The sequence below is a fragment of the Stomoxys calcitrans genome, chromosome 2 (assembly GCF_963082655.1).
Source record: "Stomoxys calcitrans chromosome 2, idStoCalc2.1, whole genome shotgun sequence".
NCBI lineage: Eukaryota > Metazoa > Arthropoda > Insecta > Diptera > Muscidae > Stomoxys > Stomoxys calcitrans.
This window is the reverse complement of record NC_081553.1, coordinates 15,707,102-15,728,052: the sequence shown is the minus strand read 5'-3', so window position 1 is coordinate 15,728,052 and position 20,951 is coordinate 15,707,102. Positions and strand designations below refer to the sequence as shown.

The 20,951-nt window shown below is 36.6% G+C and overlaps 1 protein-coding gene across 7 annotated transcripts in view; it reads right to left on the bottom strand.

Moving 5' to 3' along the window:
- Positions 1–20,951, bottom strand: part of LOC106082214 (filamin-A) — a 159,977-nt gene that overhangs the window by 63,357 nt on the left and 75,669 nt on the right. For 4 of the 7 annotated variants that reach the window (XM_059362782.1, XM_059362776.1, XM_059362778.1 and 1 more), the window contains exons 4-12: positions 17,154–17,489; positions 16,327–16,341; positions 11,586–11,677; positions 10,227–11,519; positions 9,784–10,170; positions 8,970–9,536; positions 2,585–3,389; positions 904–1,356; positions 693–828 (exon numbers count right to left, since the gene is read on the bottom strand). In XM_059362782.1, coding sequence (XP_059218765.1) covers positions 693–828; positions 904–1,356; positions 2,585–3,389; positions 8,970–9,536; positions 9,784–10,170; positions 10,227–11,519; positions 11,586–11,677; positions 16,327–16,341; positions 17,154–17,489 — 4,084 coding nt within the window. The remainder of the gene's footprint in view (positions 1–692; positions 829–903; positions 1,357–2,584; positions 3,390–8,969; positions 9,537–9,783; positions 10,171–10,226; positions 11,520–11,585; positions 11,678–16,326; positions 16,342–17,153; positions 17,490–20,951) is intronic. The other 3 variants (XM_059362777.1, XM_059362780.1, XM_059362781.1) reach the window with 3 other exon arrangements.

Sequence of the window (20,951 nt, the reverse complement as noted above, 5' to 3'; positions counted from 1 at the left end):
ATTAAAATTAAGGTTGACAAAATAGTTTAAATTTCAAAAAAGTGTGCCAAATGAAAGCATTATTTTGGTATACAAGTCTGTAGAGCAAGAAAATAAGTGTCAAAGCTTTAATTTGGTAGTTTCTGTTTGGGAATGCATTGGTTTTAGGTTTCTCTCAGGGCATGCAAATTGAAAAAGTCTTAAAGTTTATTTTTGTTTTCTTTTTTTTTGGAATAAATTTTGTATTTTCTTGGTCATAGAATTTTTATTGTTTTGTTTTTGTAGTGTTATACAATAATTGTTTGTTTTATTTAGATGTAAAAAAGGAAATAATGAATGAAAACAAAGGAATTTTTTATAATCGTAAAGCTAAATTTTAAACTATTAATAATTCAAAAAAATGGGGGATAATTTAAATATTTAAACTGTTTGTGAGACTGTGTTAAAAATTATGAATAGTTCCATTTTTGTAGTTTTTTTTCTAAATTTCTTAAAATTCCGATTTTGCTTTCTTTTTTTTAATGTATAAACAATTTTTTAAGCTTATTTTTTTTCAATAATTGCTAATTTTCTAAACAGTTTTTAACTGGAACATATGGCCAGCAAGGACTAGATAGCTTCAACTTTGGCTTGGTTTTTGATTTGGATAGGAAAAATGTTTTAAAGGTAAAAGGGGGCTAGGAATTACTAAACGAAAATGATCAACAAACTACCTTAATTGAGAAGCTACCATTGGGAATATCTTTGCCACCGAATTTCACATTGATATCATAATCGCCGGGGTCATTCAAGGCATAGAAGATATCGAAGAAGCCATCCTTTTCAATGACATCAATGTCCACAATTTCCCTGGGGTAGAAAAAAAAATCATTAATCATCTATTAATTCAAAAACATTTTGTTTTATTTTTCAAAATCTACTTACTTTCCTGTCTTTGAAGCTATCTTACAGGTCACCGCACCATCACCTGCATCTCTGGCATCCACGGTTAAATGGCTCTTGCTGCCTGAGGGCTGTGTTTTGGGAGCCTCTTCCACCAATTTACATTTTTTGGCCTCACCCGTTTGGAAAGCCTCCAATTTGAAGGGTGATCCTTCGATTTCTTGGCCGCCATATTTAATGCTGACATGATAGGTGCCACACTCATCTGGCACGAAGGAGACCACATAGGTGCCATCATTGATTTCTTGGAGGCGGGGTTTGATATGTTTGCCTTTGGGATTTTTAATGTCGACATTGATGTCGGCTTGGCCAGCCTTTTTAGTGTCCACTTCAAATTCAGCAGGTCGGGAGGCAGGAGTTTTCCTCTTCTCATTGACACCCTTGATTTTGACTTTTTTGGGTTCGGACTTGGGGAATACAGTCATAACGAAGGGACTAAAATATAACAACAATAAAAAATAATTAGAAAAATAATATAAAAGACCTTGCTACCATTTCAAACAAAAGCGTTTCTGGTCTCTTTCCCTAAAAATCAGCTGGTTGCGCCATATACACACACTGGTTATTCATATACAGTTGAAACCAGATAAATGAAATGCTAACAAGTAAAAACTCATTTAGTATGGTCGTACCGAGCATTGGATACCCACCACCATGGATGAATCCATTGGCAGTCGGTTGTACGTACCAGATTGACCCGATGAAGTCCTTAATCAGATAAATGAAATGCTAAAAAGTAAAAACTCATACAGTATGGTCGTACCGAGCATTGGATACCCACCACCACGGATGAATCCAATGGCAGCCGGTTGTACGTACCGGATTGACCCGATGAAGTCCTTCATCGGCAGGGGATGCGGCCTCAGTGTGCAGTACACTGCAAAAACAACAACCACCATGGATCTATTTATTATCCTATTTTACTATAACTTTGAAGTACCTATATTTATATCGAAATAGGGGTCGATCTGGAGCATATTTGGTTCAGTTACCGAGAAGACGCTAAATCGGCAGATCGTTTTGATTTATCACTAATCCTGATTTTGGCGAATTCGATTAATAATTGTGGCAGTTATGGGCTTAAGGTCTTAAATCGGCAGATTAGTCTATAATGCAGCTATATTCAAAATTATCCGATCTGTACCATATTCGGTTCCAATATTCGGAAGCCCACTGCAAGTCACCGTTTAAATTTTTAGCGAAATCAGGTAATAAATGTGGCTATTATAGACTAAAGACCCAAAATCGGCCGATCGGTCTATATGGCAGCTATATCGAAGTATTGTTCGATCTGGGTCATATACCGTTTGTACATCGAAGTTCATATTACATCTTACATTATTACACCATTGTTCCAAATTACATCGAAGTGGGGTAATAAATGCGTTTTATGGGCTTAAGACCCTAAATCGCTAGGTCGGCCTCCATAGCATGTCGCAGCTACGTATAAATGTGGTTCGATATGGGTCATATGGTTCGGTCAAATAAGAGTAGTATTTATGGCAGCCGGTTGTATGTACCGGATTGACCCGATGAATTCCTTCATCGGCAAGAGCTGGCGCCTCAGTATACAACACACTGCTACAACAACAACACCAACTACAGTTATGTCGATTCGACTGTTCTAAAAGAAGAAAACCATGTTCTCTTTCTTTCCTCTTACCTGCAAGGCACTTCGGTATCAGCAAACGTAATGGTGCAGGTCAATACGGAACCCTCCTTGGGCGGTGAGTAATGCACGCAATAGATGCCGTCTCCCTTCTCTTCTACACGCAAATCCTCTATGGGTTTTCCCTCAGAATTTTGTATTTTCACTGCTATGCGTCCGGGACCGGCATCTTGCACATCGATAAAGAAGTGTGTAGGCACAGCCTCACGCACCTCTCCATGTTCAATGCCAGGACCATAGACCTTCACCTTTGAGGGATCAGAGCGCTCTTCCACATACACCGTGAAAGGAGAGCCGGGAATATGTTTATCGGCAAAACGTATGGAAATATCATATTCACCAACTTCAGTGGCCAAATAATCAACATCACAGCTACCATCACGATTATCAATACAAGTCAATTTGGCCTCAGAAGGGCCTTCGATGGCCAGTGAAAGGCCACCCTTGCCAGCACCTTTGGTTTCAATCACAAATTTATTCTTCTCATTGACAAAGCCCCGTTTCAAACCGGGTCCATAGGCCTTGCAGCGTGTGGGGTCACAGCCGCTCTTAACATTGACCACAAATGGAGAGCCAGGTACGGGAATGTTATCATATAACAGCTCAATGGTATGGCGACCTGCCTCAAAGGGTGTGTACATAATGCGGAAAACATCATTTGTGGGACCGGGCAAGATTTCGCTGGGCAGCATTTGTCCTTTGGGATCGAAAACGGAGCAGGAGAGTTTCTTGGATTCAATGTTTGCACCAACTTTACTCATATCCACCATAAAGTCGGTCTTTTCATTCATGATGACACCTAGAGGGGAAAAAATTGGAGATAAAATTAATAAATCATCGAAAAAAAAATGGATGAAAAGGAAGGTGAAAGTAGAGTTTGGTTATTAAACGGAATTGTAACAAAATACAAAAAAGAATAACAACACAACATTTAGTTTGGGACACTTAAATACACCGATTTCGTAAGAGAAAGGCTGTAGAAGAGAAGGAATATCTTTATTGTAACATAAACTTCTTAAAGGATTTCAAAAAGTCTTAAATTTATGTATTTAAAGCAAGACAAAAGCTTCACATGTCTAAACAGGCCACGTTTCTAAGCATAGACATTTGTATGGAAACATTGGAAAGCATTCGTTGCAGAAGATAACATCTAAGGAGGTTTCACCATTTTTCTATAAGCTATCGGGGGTCATTATAAAACTCCTATAAAGCAAAAAATAAGAATTGCACTTTTCGCTTAAGTGCCACACTGACCAAATATGGCATAGCGTATACTTCTTGTAAAGCCAGTAAAATCAAATAAAATTTTAAATGAATAACCACTGACAATTAAGAACGGGTGGGATTGCATGGCTTCATTTTAAGGTTGTACTTACTTTAGTAATGGCTCTTGCTTTAGTCTTTATGGCAAATTTATGTACAACATGAAAATGTTTATTTTGCCCTAATAGCGAAATTTCCTATAAAGTATTTCGAAACTAGGGAAAGAAAAAATTTAAAAAGTTAAAAAGACTACCCAGAGAAAAAAAGGATATTGATTTTACTTAGATTAAAAAAAAATTTAATGATATTTCATCTCTTATATTTTTTTTGGTCTTTAGGGACATATGTAATTTGTCTGTAAACGGTATAACACAGACAAATTACAAATGTCAAAATGTTCACAAATTACATTCGCCTTCTTAAATTTCATATATTAAAAGATTTCGAACGATTTCGAACTCGTTCACGTATGCGATAATTCGGCACCTGAACTTAAAAACATTCATTATCTAGTGGCAGAGTTCACACTACCTCCCCATAAACAAGGTAAGGCGTACCTCTCCATAAACAAGGAGCCCGGCACCATGCAGGATGGAACTCTGGGCTCGTCATCATGAGAATTCCCGGCACAGGATAACTATGAGCATCACACAGGCTGGAACTTTGAACTTCAATCTGTGTCGTGTTCGCGAGAAGCTTAGCTGGGAGCTACCGTCAACAAGTTCCGGATAGGGGAATGCTCCATACGGAGTAGTTCCAACTGCGGTGAGAAGCCCGGTGGCACCGGCTCTTGCTTAAATACTGAGTAGTGCCTATGATGCTCTTTGCGATAAAGCGATTTATTGGCGCCTTTAAATAACCAATGGTCATCATGTTCCTGCTGAAGGCCATGACGCTGAACGCCTGGGATCGAATCCAGGCGAGACCATCAAAAAAAAAATTTCAGCGGTGGTTTTCCCCTTCTAATGCTGGCAACATTTGTGAGGTACTGTGCCATGTAAAACTTCTCTCCAAAGAGGTGTCGCATTGCGGTACGCCGTTCGGACTCGACTATAAAAAAAGAGGCCCCTTATCATTGAGCTTAAATTTGAATCGGACTGGACTCATTGATATGTGAGAAGTTTGCCCCTGTTGCTTAGTGGAACGTTCATGGACAAAATTGCATTTTTGAATCATGTTCCCGCGGCGATAGGTCGTATAGACCGGAACGAGCTTGCTCGCCTATAAGAGCTTAACGAGGATCGCCAACTTCACATGCACAACAACATCACGAGCAGCTAAGCTGAGAGCTACCACACAGGTTGTGGAATGCTACGTATTGGAGGCCACCGTAGGACAGAGATAAGCATATCCGCTTATGATGCTAAACGCCAGAAAAAAACAGGATACAATTTTTTTTTTTTTACAACAAAAAAAAAAAAATCATTTTATTTATATTTTATGACCGTTTATCCTTCAAAAGTGGATTTGAATGACTTTGACATAAAATCGCAGGACTGCAGATTTTATGTCAAAGTCGAGCAATTTTCCGCGGAGTCAGATTTGAGAAAATTATCTCAACTCCGACTCCGGACAAAGTAGTAAAAATTTAAAAAAAAAATAAATAAAATTATAAAAACTTTTTAGAATAAAGAAAATGATTTTTTTTTATACTAGACTCGAGGTCTTTTTGCTGTTTATATAAATTATTCATCGATATTTTGTATATGAAAATCGTGTTTTGTTTCTCATTTCACTACATCATATCATGAAAATGCATTCCATTTAAATACTGATAAATAAATTAAATAAAACAAGCAAAAGTGTGCTATGTTCGGCCGGGGTGAATCTTAATCCTCCACCACAGATCTCATTTGTCAAGTTCATGGCGCGGTATCTTTTTTTAGGCAAACAAAGCATAATGGATAAGAATTGTTATGATATTGGTTCTAGACCGAATAAAGCCATACTTGGTTAGGATGTAAGAGCCCATAGTAGAAGCCATTGTGAAAAATTTTGCCCAATAGGGGCTCAACAAATAAAATCGGGAGGTCGGTTTATATGGGAGCTGTATTAGGTTTTGGAGCAATTCAGGACATACTTAGCACATATATTGGACGTCATAGTAGAAGACATTATACAGCAAATTTCAGCAAAATCGGAATTACGCCTTCTAGAGACTCAAAAATTATTAACGTGAGATCGGTTTCTATAGCAGCGTTATCAGGTTGTGAACCGATTCGGATCACAGTTGTTGCAAAACACCTTCTATAAGATTTTAAGCAAATAAGATAAGAATTGCGCCCTCTAGAGGCTCAAGAAGCCAAGATCCGATTTCGGGTTATATGATAGCTATATCAAAATACGACCGAAATGGCCCATTTACAATCCCAACTGACCTATACTAATAAGACAGCCAACCTACACTAACCGACAGACGGACATGGCAAAATCGACTTAGAATGTCAAGATGATCGCGAATATATATACTTTATGGGGTATCAGATCGTTATTTCAATGTGTTACAAAGGGAATGTCAAAATAGATAGACCCCGAGCTTGAATTGAAAAACAGCAAAATTAAGAAATAAAACAGTCAAAATTTCAGGGAATCTCTAGATTTTTATCGATATATAGTTTTAAGAGGATATGTTAATGTGTTGACTTTAAAGAATCTGTCAATAATTTTTTTCACAAAAATGTCATCAAAATTAAAAAAAAAATAAAAAAATTTATAAAAATTTTTTTTTAAAAAAATTCATTAAAATGTTTTTTTTTAAATATGTCATCAAAATTTTGTTTTTCGAAAAAAAATTCCATTGAAATTTGTCTTTATGGAACATTGCATTGAAATTTTGTCTTTGGAAAATTTAAAGAAATACATCTAAATTTTTTTTTTATTTTTTTTTTAAATATTGTCTTAAAAGTTATCCTTGAAATTTTGTGTTTAGAATTTTTTTATTAAAAGTGTGTAATTTAAAAAGATTTTATTTTCAATTTTTTTAGATCATTTTTTTTACAATTTTTCTTTCTCTTTCGAGATGAGCTCAATGATCGGAGTCTTTCTTTGCAAACGGAAAAGGAAACGTCCCAACCACTATGGGACGCTTTTCGTCTTTGGTTAGAAGACTTTTCAACCATAATAGGTGTGATGGGTTCAAGAGCCGTGAGTTGGAATGTTGTTAATAGCGAAATCGCATCTATGATACAATTACCACATTAACCACCCTCGACAACCCTGTCTATTAGCTGTACTTTTTCCAATCCATGTGTTTTTGTGTAATGACAAACTTTTTTCTGTGACAATTACACTACTTCCGAGGTTGATTTTGTGCATTTGTTGGAAGTTGTATTGATGGCTTCGAACCCTAGACAACGGCAACGAATCATACTTTTGCTCCGTGTGCCCAGGTTCAAATCCCAACCGGGCTCTGCGGAACTTTTTTTCATTTTCAAGTTTTTTTGCCTATTAGAGCGAAGATCATTACATTTTACTATTTTTGTTTGTTTCTCTTTCGAGACGAGATCAATGATCGGAGATTTTCTTTGCAAATTGAAAAGGAAAGCCAGAGATTTCATTGAAAAATTCTTTAGAAAAAATTGCAATAAAATTTTGTTTAAAAAATTATATTAAAAATTTGTTTATTATGCTTTAGAAAAATTTCATTGAATTTTTGTCTTAAGAAAGAAATTAATTGAAATTTTGTTTTGAAAAAATTAAATTTAAATCTTGTCTCTATGTTGAATTTTGACCAAAATCCGTACTCGTCTTAGGAGTCATAGAGGAAATAGTTGTGCAAAATTTGGAGAAGATCGGTTGATAAATGCTCTTGCGAAGGCTTTAGAAGTGAAAATCGGGCAAAACATATTCATGAAAGCTATATCCAAATCTGAAACGATTTATTCCAATTTAAAAAATTTAATTTTAAAAGACAGACGGACACAGATGGACATAGTTTAATTGAATCAAAAAGTGGTTCGGTGTCGATCGGAATGCTTGTGAATGGGTCTATGGGTCAGGAGTGAGATTTCTGGAAACCTCTATGTTAAAAAAATAAATGGATGGCGATAAACTTACTATTTTTGACAGTAAGTGCGGTTTTATGTCAAAGCCATTAATATCGATTTTTCTTCGCTAAATGGTCATAAAAGAATTCTTTTTAATAAGAATTTTTTTAAAAATAAAAAATTTAATTGCTCGGAGCCGGAGTCGACTTCGCAGCCCTGGACAAAAGTAGTAGACCTATCGCTGTAAATATTTTTTTAATAAATAACCCATCAAATGCAAAAATACACTAAAACGGTTTCCAGAAATCTCACTCACTCACTCTCACTTTTGAGAATATTTTTTGGTTGATGAGAATATATGTTTGGATATAAAAAAATGCCGACTAGCGGCAAGCCATTTGTACTCCAAAACATGGCCTTAAATGACGGGAAACATTTCTTTAACAAGTTTCATTCGTCTACTTTACGCCAATATAAATGTCATACCTTCGTCCTAACTCGAGCTAGAATTTTTCTAAGACAGTTCTATTTTTGGTACTTTTTCTACCCATTCATCGTTAATGGGTTAATATTCTAATATCCCACGGATATAAATGACCACCGCTTAAAATGCTATTTTTAAAAACAAGGATGATAAATGTTTAAATCTGGAAATCGGTGTATAAAAGAGACAAATATAAGGTATGCAAAATGTGTGAATGTTTGTTATGAATGAAAAAATAAAATGAAACTCAACAAATATTTAAAATAAAATTTAAAATAAACAAAAATCATGCTTCCTTTCGATAGGAAATAACAACACAAATATGTTAACAGGTCAGTAATTGCTAAAACAACACAAAGCTTGGCTTGGAAAGCGAGCAGGCAGGCAGGCGGGCGGGCGGCAAGCTAGTTGCTAGCTGACTTGTAGCTTCTTTTGAATGCTTTATAGCTTTATTTTTGTAAGTGTAGGTGTATACGGGAGCTTTTCATGCTTGCTTTTAAGCCGTTTTTATTTTTCGCCTTGGCTTTTCTTTGAGATTTTAATGGAATCGGCTTGCAGCATCACAGCAACAGCAAAAGGAACAACAATGTTACAAAAATTCTTTTTTTTTTGTTTGGTTTTTAATCGGGATGCCATCATAGCCTACCATGTGGCTGTATGCCGATACCACTAACACGTGTATTGCTGAGATTCGGCAAGGGGAAAATAATCGGTTGGAATGGTGATCCATTAATATGGCGTTCATTAAATGTTATATTTACAGTATAGTCTCCGGCCTCGGTGGGCAAATAGGCAACATTGCAGGTCCCATCACCATTGTCGCGGCAATTAATGGCTGCCTCGCAGGGCCCTTCTACGGTCACACCCAGACCACCCTGACCGGCGCCGCGTGTATCAATCATAAATTCAGCTGGTTGTCCCACCAAGCCCTTCTCCAGTCCTGGACCAAAGGCTCGCACTTTGTTGGAATCGCTGCCGCTTAAGCACTGCAAACGGAATGGTCTTGGCGTGATGGGTGTGCCACCGAAACATATACTCAATAAATATTCGCCCAATTGTGTGGGTGTGAAGTTCACCAGAAATCCTTCGGCTGTGGGTATGACATGGGCCTTGACACGGCTGCCCGAGGGGCTGGTAATGGTCACTGCCAAATCAGCCTTTGGCAGACCATGGGTAATAATGCGAAACTGCTGGAGACTATTTAATGGTGCAGCTTGTAGGTAAATGAGTTTGTAACGAAAGTTTTTTGTCTTAGATGATGAACATATTTTTGTTTTGGGGTTTGGTATTGTTTTTTAAATCTTTTTAAAAAAAAGTTACTAAGAAATAAGAAATAGCTGCCATGGACCCATGGTTGCTTGTCGTCAATGTCAAAATGATTGATTGAATGTTTGGGTGTGTGTGAGTGTATGTTGGTATGAGTGCATATTGGATCGAAGGATCCCCTGGCAAATACTTACTTGGTTCTAAGCCATCAACTTTGATTCTGGACACATCGATTTGTTGCTCCACCAAAACCTTTTGGCCCAGAGGCACAGGTTGACCACCATAGGTCATGGTAGTAGTATAGGCACCCTTGGTGGGAGGTGCAACCTCCACAGAATATGTTTGATCCTCATTGTCAATAATACGACAGGGAATCTCCACTTTGGTTTCTTCATGAACAATCTTCACTTTCAGTTCAGCTTCGCCAGCATCCCGGCAATCCACATTGAAGTGAGTGACCGAATTGGGATGCACACCAGGTTGGAACCAGGGACCAAAGGCCTGAACCTTGGCAGCATCAACGGGAAGGCCGACATAGACACGGTGAGGAGAATCGGCAGCAGCTACACCACCGAAATTAACTGAAAAAAAACAACAATTATTTCAGTTTTTTTTTTAACTTTTACTTGTTTCTTACCCTCCACCGTATGTGGGGTACCCGATAATGGGGTATAGGTACACAATTTTGTACCATCTGGTTGATTTTTCACATTCACCGGCAAGCGTTTGCCATAGATGTCTTCAACAATGACATCCAAGGGGGCTGGGCCTCCTTTGGTGGCATCCACAGTAAAACTGGTGGGCTCATTAATAGCCACCCCATTCTTTTCTAAACCAGGACCATAGGCCTTGACATTTTCGGGATGATAATCGGTTTTGGGCAAGATTTGTGTAATGAATGGTGATTTGGGTATATCCTCATTGTCGCACAGGATATGCACTGCATATTCACCTGGAGCCGTGGGATGATATTTGACCAAAGCGGAACCGTCACCGTTATCATGACATTCAATCTCAGCCTGGGAAGGACCAGCTACTGTAAAGCCTAAGGCACCAGTTTCTCCATTGGTCTCCACCACAAATGCGGCAGGATAGCCTACAACGCCACCAACCAAACCGGGGCCAAAGGCTACAATGTTGGATTCCTTCTTGGGGCCGACCTTAACCTCGAAGGGTGATTTATTGATCTCTTGGCCGGCAAATGTAACCACAGCCACATATCTACCCTCTTTGTTGGGGAAATAATGGCACTCATAGGTATGGGCATCCAATTTGGTCATGGCCACATTCTCGTTCATGCCACCGGGACCGACAATGCGGACCTCGGGCACACCTTCACCCGCACCTTCGGTGTAGATCTTGAAATCAGCATCATCTCCCACACGCACACCGGCGGCCTGAAGACCTCTGCCGGAAGCCCTTACACGTTTGGCATCAGACAAGGGGGCGATTTTTACAGGGAAGGGGCTGTTGGGTATAGGAGTGCCAGCATAGAAGACATTAACCGAATGTAAACCTTGCATGGCCGAAACATATTCACATCTCCAGACATCGTTTTCCAGCTGTCTTACTTTAGCAGCCACCGAAGTCTTGTGATTGGCTGGATCGATAATAATAACCTCGGGCACGCCACGGCCAGCATCATGGGTTAAAATGTCAAAGAATGTGGGTTTGCTAATGACCACACCAGAAGGTTGTACACCAGGGCCGGTCACCTTAACCTTTGAAGCATCACCAGCATGACCTTCCACCTTAACGGGGAAGGGACTTTTGGGGATATCACGTCCAGAGAATTTCACCATCACCTTGTGTTCACCTTCCATCTTCGGTACGTACGAGATGGAATAGGTGAGGTTCTTATCGTTGTTGAAGCGCACATCGGCAGGTTCCACAAGTCCATCAGGAGAGATCACTTCAACGTCGACAGAGCCTACGGGGAAATAAAAAATAGAATAAGAGATCTTTAAAATAGAAAAGTTTTTGGTGGTATATTTACCTTTTCCGGCGGAGAAAGTCTCAACGGTGAAATTGGCTGGAGCCCCAACAACAGGTCCAATGGGTTCAATACCAGGTCCATAGGCACGTACTCTGGGAAATTTAAAATTGAAATTAGTATTTAGCCTTGAGGTGGGATATAAATAAATAAATAAAACTACAACGGCATTATAAGTAAAACTATAGAACAATGCAGTTTTAGATATTTAAACAAGAAACAAAGCTTTTTTTATTTACAACACAACATTGACTGACGATAGCTTTTTTGTTGCACAAGACTACCAACTTTCAATTAACTGTGTCGGTGTGTATGATAGACATTTGTTTAAAAGTGTTTTATCCTAAGCTTCTATTAAAACCTACTGCAATATTAAACACTCAAATTGTTAAGCCAACGCACAAGTTGTAACAACGGCAATGTCAAGTGTAGTGTAGTGTTGTGGAGTGTCGGTGTGTATGTACCAAGACAAAGCATAGTTAACAGCTTTTTGTATTAAAATTAACAATGTTTTTGGTTTTTATTTTAATTCTACCCTTGATTTTCAACTTTCACTTTATGAAAGAAATCATCCCAGTTTTTATAATTGTCGACTCATTCTTAAGTTAAAAAAATATATATAATTAACATATTTTTATACTCATATCACTATCAAAGCGAGGGAGTATAAGATACTATTTTTAGAAGTTACTCAGTTAGTTCAGCTTAAGCTTTTAAAGAAAAATTGTATTTTGATCGGTTAGAAACAATTGTTGATTGCATTTTCGTTTTGAGCTTTTGGAAATTGCATAATCTGATTTTCTTCATACAATTTTCTGAGATTTAAAACGAGGGGTGATTTGTTTAAATCCTGAGCTGAAATATAAAAGCTTTCTGGATTTATGAATTGAGCTTTAAAACTCATAATCCGATTTAGATAACATAGAGCTATTAACATTGAACTGAAGAATTTATAACCCATAATTATAGAATAAATCGCTAGAGCTTTTCATAAAGCCTTTCCCTTTCCTTTCCACCCTTACCATTTTATAAGCTTTTTGGCAGTTCATCGGTTTAACAATTAAAGCTTTAGGAAATTTCTTTATGATGTCTTTAAATTTTCAAAGCACATTGAATGCAATATTTGAACAATGTTTAATAATTATCTTTCCAAGCTTTCCACAATTTTTTCCTATTTTTTTGTAAAAGCTTATCTAATTTTTACTTAAAAGCTCTTGGTGTTTTTAAAAAGTGTTGTGCTTTTGCACAAGCTTTAACAGCTTTCACAAACTATTTGAAAATGGTCTTTATATAAAATTGAGAACTTGTAACTTTAATTAAATAACTAATCGTTTACGTTTTTCAAAAAACTCACGAGTTTAAAAAGAGCTTTCGATATTAAATTATCCTTGCCATGAGTATTTGCAGTTCAAACATTAGAAAAAGGTTGTTTGAACTTTTTTACAGTGATAGCTTAAGAAAAACCTCGTGAAATTATCTTTGAATTATGTAATCTCAAACAAAAATATTTTTTAACTTTAAAAACGCTTTTCTGATTTTTTCGAAATGTTTTCCTAATTTATCAATTTATAAGATTTGTTATATTTTCTTTCGATTTATTTTTTCTCTTCGTCATTTGAAATTTGTTCATAATTAAGCTCTACAAAAGTTCGTAAACAACTTTTGAAGAGCAGAAAAGCTTAAATAAGAGTTTTAAAAGCTTTTTTAATATTTTGTTAAAAGTTATTTTGATTTACCCAAAAATCTTTTCTGAGATTTCTTAGAGAATTTGATGAACTTTTAAAAGCGGTTTTGAGTTTCCCAAAATAAATGAGATCTCAAATATCAAAAATTAAGTTTTTCTGTAAGCTTTCAGAAGGCTTTATTCTAAACCTTTTTATTGCATTTTAAAACAAGCTTTTCAGATGTATTTAATTATTTTTGGAAATAGATATTTGGTTTCCCCAAAAAGATTTTCTGAGTTTTCGGAAATAAAATTCTCCATTTTTAAAGCTTTTCTGAGCTTTCAGCTTTTGTGATCCTTTTTAAAAGGCCTCTAAACTCAGGAAAAAGCTTTAAAGAGTTTTCCAAAAAGTGTATTTGAGCTTTCCAATAAGGTGATCTGAGCTAGTCAACGAGCTTAACTAAGCTTTTCAACAAGTTTATAATGACTTTCTAAAAAGCTTTGCAAAAAGCTTATCTAAGCTTTATAATAAGCTTATCTAAGCTTTACAAAAAGCTTATATAAGCTTTACAAAAAGCTTATATAAGCTTTACAAAAAGCTTATATAAGCTTTACAAAAAGCCTATCCACGCTTTTCAAAAAGCCTATCCACGCTTTTCAAAAAGCCTATCCACGTTTTCCAAAAAGCTTATCCAAGCTTTCCAAAAAGCTTATCCAAGCTTTCCAAAAAGCTTATCCAAGCTTTCCAAAAAGCTTATCCAAGCTTTCCAAAAAGCTTATCCAAGCTTTCCAAAAAGCTTATCCAAGCTTTCCAAAAAGCTTATCCAAGCTCAAGCTTTCCTTACGAAAATCTTAAATGTTAACTTATATGAGCCTTTCAACATGCTTTCTGAGCCTTTCAACATGCTTCAGGGTCTGGAAAGTATTTTTCTTTTAAATTTTAGTAAAAAAGATTTTCATATCTACCACCATATTGCGGAGTGCATATTGTATGTTCAAACTCTATGAAATGCATTGAAACTCTATAAACATCTGGCCATGTCCGTCCGTTTTTTGCGTAAATCATTCTGCACTCTTTAAATACGAAGATATTATTCTGAAAATTAGAATAGCTCAGTGTTTTTGTTCATAGGCAAGTGATGTTCAAAGATGGGCTATATATGCCATACTCTGATTACACTTCCTATGAAAAAGCTTTTTATTTTAGATGAAAAAGCTTTTTATTTTATGTTAATAGTTTCATTCTTTGAAATAAAAGGAAATACTTTTGAAAGAGTCTTCTATCTGAGCTTTTGCAATTTTTTTATCTTGCATCAAAAGCTTCTTATGAGATTTTCAGAGCTTTTAACAGATTTTTAAAATACAACTCCCATGAATTTTCAGAACATTTTTCATTTTCTTAATTTTTTGACCATGACATTTTGCGATGAAAAGTGGATTTTAATGACTTTAATGACTGATAGGCTTACTTTCATAAATGTATTTTTTTAAACATACAAACCATCAAATGAGACAGGATGCTAAAACAGTTTCTTGAAATATAACTCTCAAGAATTTTCAGAAAATGTTGGTTTGAAAATTATACGAAATTGCTGCAACATTTCATGGTAACAACATTTCACGGTAACATTTCCATTTTATTTCGAGTCTTCTTTTTGGCAATCCATACTGGATTGGGATAACTGTTACCTAAATCGAACTAAAATTTTTCAAAGACAGCTCTATTCTTGGGTATTTTTTCTACCCACTCGGTATTAATGCGTTTAAAAACGCTAGTGATACTTCTCACATGGCTATGAGTGCGGTCATATTCAAGTTTTTAGCTCATTGATAAGGCACCTCTTTGTTACGGTAGAGTCTGATCTAGGACTATAGCTTAAGATGGATCATATAGAGCGTACTTTGCATTAGGTTGCTTTTAAACTAGGAATAATATATCTCTTCCAAACATGGTCCCCATAGATCCACATTTCGACGACGTGCTAATATATAGGAAATACATTAGAAATAAGAAATGATTTTTGCTATATATATATGCCAATAGGTTATTAAAGAATTCGAAATCTTCGAGTCTTCAATATATGTATGTACAATACATACATATATTGGTTGATGTCGAAAAAGTACCAAATGACTAGCGGGGGTACCATTGTACTTGCAATGTTTAAAAGTGTCAAAAAGTATCAAAGTATCAAAATTATCATACCCGTGAAAATACCCGTGGTTTAGGCGATATTTTCTATTACTAATTTCATCATGTTAGGGCAAAGGGTCACCCGACCTATGCTTTATTATTGGACTTTATATTGTTGTTCCTGGGATCATTTTAAGGGGTGTGAAACATTTTTTACTTTTTGATAATGTTCTTTTCTCAACTGCTCGTTTGCTCTTCTAGTTATTTTCGCAATATTTTGTGTTTTAAATATTTTCATAGATGTTTTCTGTAACGTAATGGGGTTACCAACAAATTTTCTTCCCTCTCTCTTGGAGACGACAACGATAAGGAAGTATATATACAAATGATAATGCAAAGATTATTAGCAAAACGAAACAATTAAAACTTTGCTCTACAATTAGCATTAGTGGCAGTAATACAAATCTGGTTAAAATTCATTGTTATTGTTGATAGTATTGTCGGTGGGAATAAAAGGTTCTGTTTCCAACAACCAAGTCAAGCGCATTAAAATTCAGGCAATGCTTGTGTGGTGAGAATTAAGCCCAACAAAGCTTGGTTTCTCTAAAAAACAAGACAAGAGACGATGGAAAAAACTGTTTCAAACCAAACAGAAAAAAGCCGCTTAATCTTCAGAGTTCTGAGCGAAGACAGTCGGGCAGGCAGGCAGGCAGTTAGCCATAGAAACAGGCAAGCAGCCATTGAGCCATCATCCATTAAACACAGAATGCGCAAAACAACAATAAAAAAAAGCGTTAAAAATTCGAATTCGAGTTCAGGAATCAAAAACGAAAACAAACAAAAATAGAGAAATAAAAACAGAAAAATGTTTAGGCAAAATTAAAAGAAAGAAAAATATGGACAACAGCTAAAATCCAACAAAACTTGAGGAGCATTCCCAGACTTACCGCGGCGGAGGAATGCTGAGTTGGTTTTTAACAAATTTTGGGGGTTTGTACAGGTTTTTGGTAACATTTGTTTTTGTTTTTGTTGCCGTAAGAGATTAGAAACACAACAACAACTCATATACAAGTTGAGGCACGAAGGAAAATAAAGATTTGGATTTTTTGGTATGGATATTCGATTGGCGTTAGAGAGACAGTCGCAACGCACGCATTCAAAACGGATATATCCATTTTTTTACAATATGGTTATTTTTAAAAAAATAAATAAAACAGAGAAAAAACAGCAGAGTTTTTTCAAATAAAAACGAGGCAAGTTCATAGGAACGTTGTTACAACAAACGGAGTAGCAGAGTAGAGTAGATTTTTGGTTGGCAGAGTTGTTTGGTTGTGAGTTGTTTTGGTTGGTGGGTAAATTTCAGTTGGATTGTATTTTTTGTTTTTGGTTTTTTTTTTAAAGGTATAAACAACATTGTGGAGTTTTTTAAAAAAAACGAATAGTTCATATAGAGAGAGAAAAAGAAAGAAATAATACATAAACAATTAGAATAAAATTCGATATTAGACATTGAGGGATTGTATAATAACCCAGTGAACATGAAAAAAGAACAAATTTATAATAAATATATATTTCCATAACAAATTAAATATATAACCACAGAGGGGGGGAGTGAGTTTGAGACATTTAGAAAATTGGAATAGGGTTTTTAAATTTCATATTACTATCTACACAGACCGAGAGATATGTTGGTCTATTCACATGCCCCACATCAACCCACTCTCTTTACATTTGCTGGCCTAACCTGGCCCCATTATGGCATTTGGCAACTCACCTGTTGGGATTTGTTTTGGGTCTCAATGGGGCACCCTGCTTCAATTTGGCATTGGGATATTGTGACAAATAGGTCATCATTGATTGTTCATCAACATTGGGATTAACCAATTCCTCTGGCTTGATCAGTTGGCGCACATTCAACCAATCGTCAGCAAGACCCATAGCTTCGGAAGCATTTTGTACGGCATCCTTGGGATCCCACATTTCCCAATCGGGACAGAGACCAGGAGCGCAAGCATCAACCAAAGCACCCACAGCCTTACCGGTGGTCCAGTCATTGGTAAAGTTCTTAATGGGCAAATCGGGAATTCTGCCATGGATCCAATTGAGCAATCTGAAAACGAAAAGACATAAATGATAAATTAACAAAAAAATGTTTTAAGTTTTACAAGTTATTTTATATTTCGATATATAAGTAATAAAAGACATGAAGTGGATTTTATTTTATATTTAACCTAGCTGAACCTGGCTAACTTAGCTGTGACTACATTTACAATACCAGTAATACGATGGATTTCTAATCCACTTTCCAATAAGTTTCCATTTTACGCCAACTTGCTGAAGAATTGCCCTCAACATCAGATCTCAGACCAAAATTCCGTTCCGATAGGTCTAAGTTTATGGTATTTGTGCTGTGGAAACCCTTCCTCACAGCACAATTCAATCTTTGGAGTCAGATTAATACGCTACTCCTAAATACCTCTAATTTAAGTCTCACACTATCTTGATATGTGCGTTTAATCCTGGCGAAGTATCAGTACGCCTCATCACCAAAAATGTTGTCCCGATCTGACAATATGTCCAACTGGGGTTTTTTCGGGGGTGTGTGGCAACCCTAACACCGGTTCAACATTTTGATATTGTGATAGCTATCAAAGGCATTCTATACATTTGATCACTCACCCTTTTCAATGACGTCATCGAATAGATCGTGGAGTATATGTGTTGACAGTCATAAATGAAGTAAAAAAGCACAAGTTGATGTAGTAGATTTAAACAGGAAGTTCCTATGGACAGGTAAAGTGTAGTTGGCACGAAATAATACCAATTCAACGACCATATTTTTTATACCCATTACCATAGAAAGTAAATGCATTTTTAATAAAACTTAGAATGCACTTTAATCAAATATACTTTTTTACACTTTTTGTCTAAAGCAAGCTAAAAGTAACAGCTGATAACTGACAGAAGAAAGAATGCAATTACAGAGTCACAAGCTGTGAAAAAAGTTGTCAACGCCGACTATATGAAAAATCCGCAATTACTTTTTGGGCAACCCAATAGCTGCTCTTAGACTGATCCGACAATTTTAGGTCTTGAGCCTTTAATAGCCACATTTATTGCCTGATTTTGTTGAATTTTTAAAAGGTAAATTGCAATAGGCCCCCCATTATCAGAACCGAATATGGTCTACATCGGACCAAATTTATATACATCTGTCCTATTGATGTGTGTATATATTTATTGCAATTGCGAATAGTGAGTTACATTAAGACTCCCGATATCCAAGTGGAATATGGTTCAGATCTGACCATATTTTGATATGGTCCGATCAGCCGATTTAGCTGAACTTAAGAACTGTAAGTTGGACTAAGTTCCTCGAACCGGAGAAGGTCCTAATCGGACCATATTTCGATATTGCTGCCATATAACCGATCTGACGATTTAGGGTTTGAAGCCCGTAAAAGGCGTGTTTATTATTCGATTCGCTTCAATTGGGAACAGTTTGTTGCGTTAGGCTACCCGATATGAGAACCGAGTATAGTTCATATCAGACATTATTTCAATTTAGCTGTCATATAGACAAATCTGCCGTCTTAGGGTCTTTAGCTCATAAAAGACTCATTTATGTCCGTCTGCCGAAATCACGGAATCAGCGTAATAAACATATCCGCTTGAAATTTGGCACAGATACTCCTTATCTATGTAGATCGTTGGATCGTTGGAGATTATAATTGGGCCATATCGGTTCAGATTTGGATATAGCCCCCACATTCACCGATTTCTAGTTTTGACTTCATGAGCCCCAAGAGGTCTCAATTTTCACCCGATTCTATTGAATTTTTGCACAAGCACTTTCGTTCTGACTTCAAAACACCTGTGCCAAGTATAATTCGAATCGGTCTATATACTGATATAGCCCCCATTAACCCGATTACTGGATTTGACTTCTTGAGCTCCTGATTTGGCTAAAATTTGGCGCAAAGAGTTATGCTACGACTTCCAGTGCCCGTGCCAAGTATGATCCGAATCGGCGTATATGCTAATATAGACAATTAAATGCCAATTCCCCGCTTTGCTTTGATGTAAGATCGTGTGCCTTTTGGAGCTTATAAGGCTTTACCTTTATATTTTCAGATCTTTAGCCATTTGATTCTAACTGCGGAGTGGATTTCGTTGAATTAGAGCCTTCACTCGCTGAACCATTTGTTTTTGTTGCAGTTGTTTTTGGAACAATTGCGTCCATCGTGGCGTTTGTGATGCAATAAAAAACTATTTTGTTCACTTTATAATGTTTGAGTTCGCCAAGAAAAGCTGCTTGTGATTTTACAGTTAAATATAACGCATTTTCACTATTACGCTTGATCTCCATAACAAATAACTTTCTCTTTAAATTAACTCCGTAGCAAATGATTCTGACGGCTTGTAATTAATATAATAAACAAGTAAAAGCATGATAAGTTCGGCCGGGCTGAATCTTATATACCCTCCACCATGGATCGCTTTTATCAAGTTATTTTCCCGGTATCTCTTTTAAGGCAAACAAAGGATAAAAGAAAACAATTGCTATGCTAATTAAATTGAATGTTGGAGACTACAGAAGAAGTCATTGTGTAAATTTTCAGCCAATCGAATAAGAATTGCGCCCTTTATGTGGTCTTTGACGAATATTTCGAGAAGTCACATACAGAATGACGAAATTAGCATACCTCCATCCTATGGTGGAGGGTATAATAAAACAAATATCATTTAGCTTTCATTTCTAGTTTGTCGGTTATACCATTGTGAATGTGGTAACATTTCGTGTCATCCACCCTGTAGTTGGCCTCTCTGATGCGTGGTGATATTGTCACATGAAAATGACAATAGCATAGATAAGAAACTCACCTTAGACGGGTACATAATTTTTCCCAGAACCCAACAGAGTCACAGTCTGAAAATCTACCTTGCGAAGTCATCGGCGTCTCGCTTCACTAGCTGAACAAGAGATGTCTCCTTGGAGTTACACATTGAAGATGAAAGTTAAAAAAAATCTCTCTTAACTACCCTAAGTTTTTAGGAGTGACCACAGACTGACGATAAGAAGAGCCTTTTTTGTACAAACAACTGCAGTTTGAGATAGGGCTAAAACCAGCCAATGACACTTGGGGCATGGGCAAATAAACCTTGTTTGGCACTTATTAAACGATTGCCTGGTCGCTCGATGCTTTAAGCACCATTACAGGCTGCCTTCAAAAGCAAACAAGGACTTCATTGACAAAAAGAGACTGACGCCATTGAAGAGATCTTCAATTGAAGACCTTTAGAGATGCCACCAAAAGGTTGACCTGAATCAATGTCATCTAGGTTGCGATCAGAATGAACCAACTCATCTTGATCAAAAACGACGGTAATGGCCACAATTCCATTTTGTTTTTGTTGTTGTAGCAGTGTCAATCGGGTCAATCCGGTACGTACAACCGGCTGCCATTTTGTGTACTATGGATGCGCAGGGAAAGCTGAAGGGGGTCTCAGTCTTCTTGCCGTGAAGTTCGATTCAAGCTAGAATAGGGTCTTTAGGATAAGCATTCTGAAC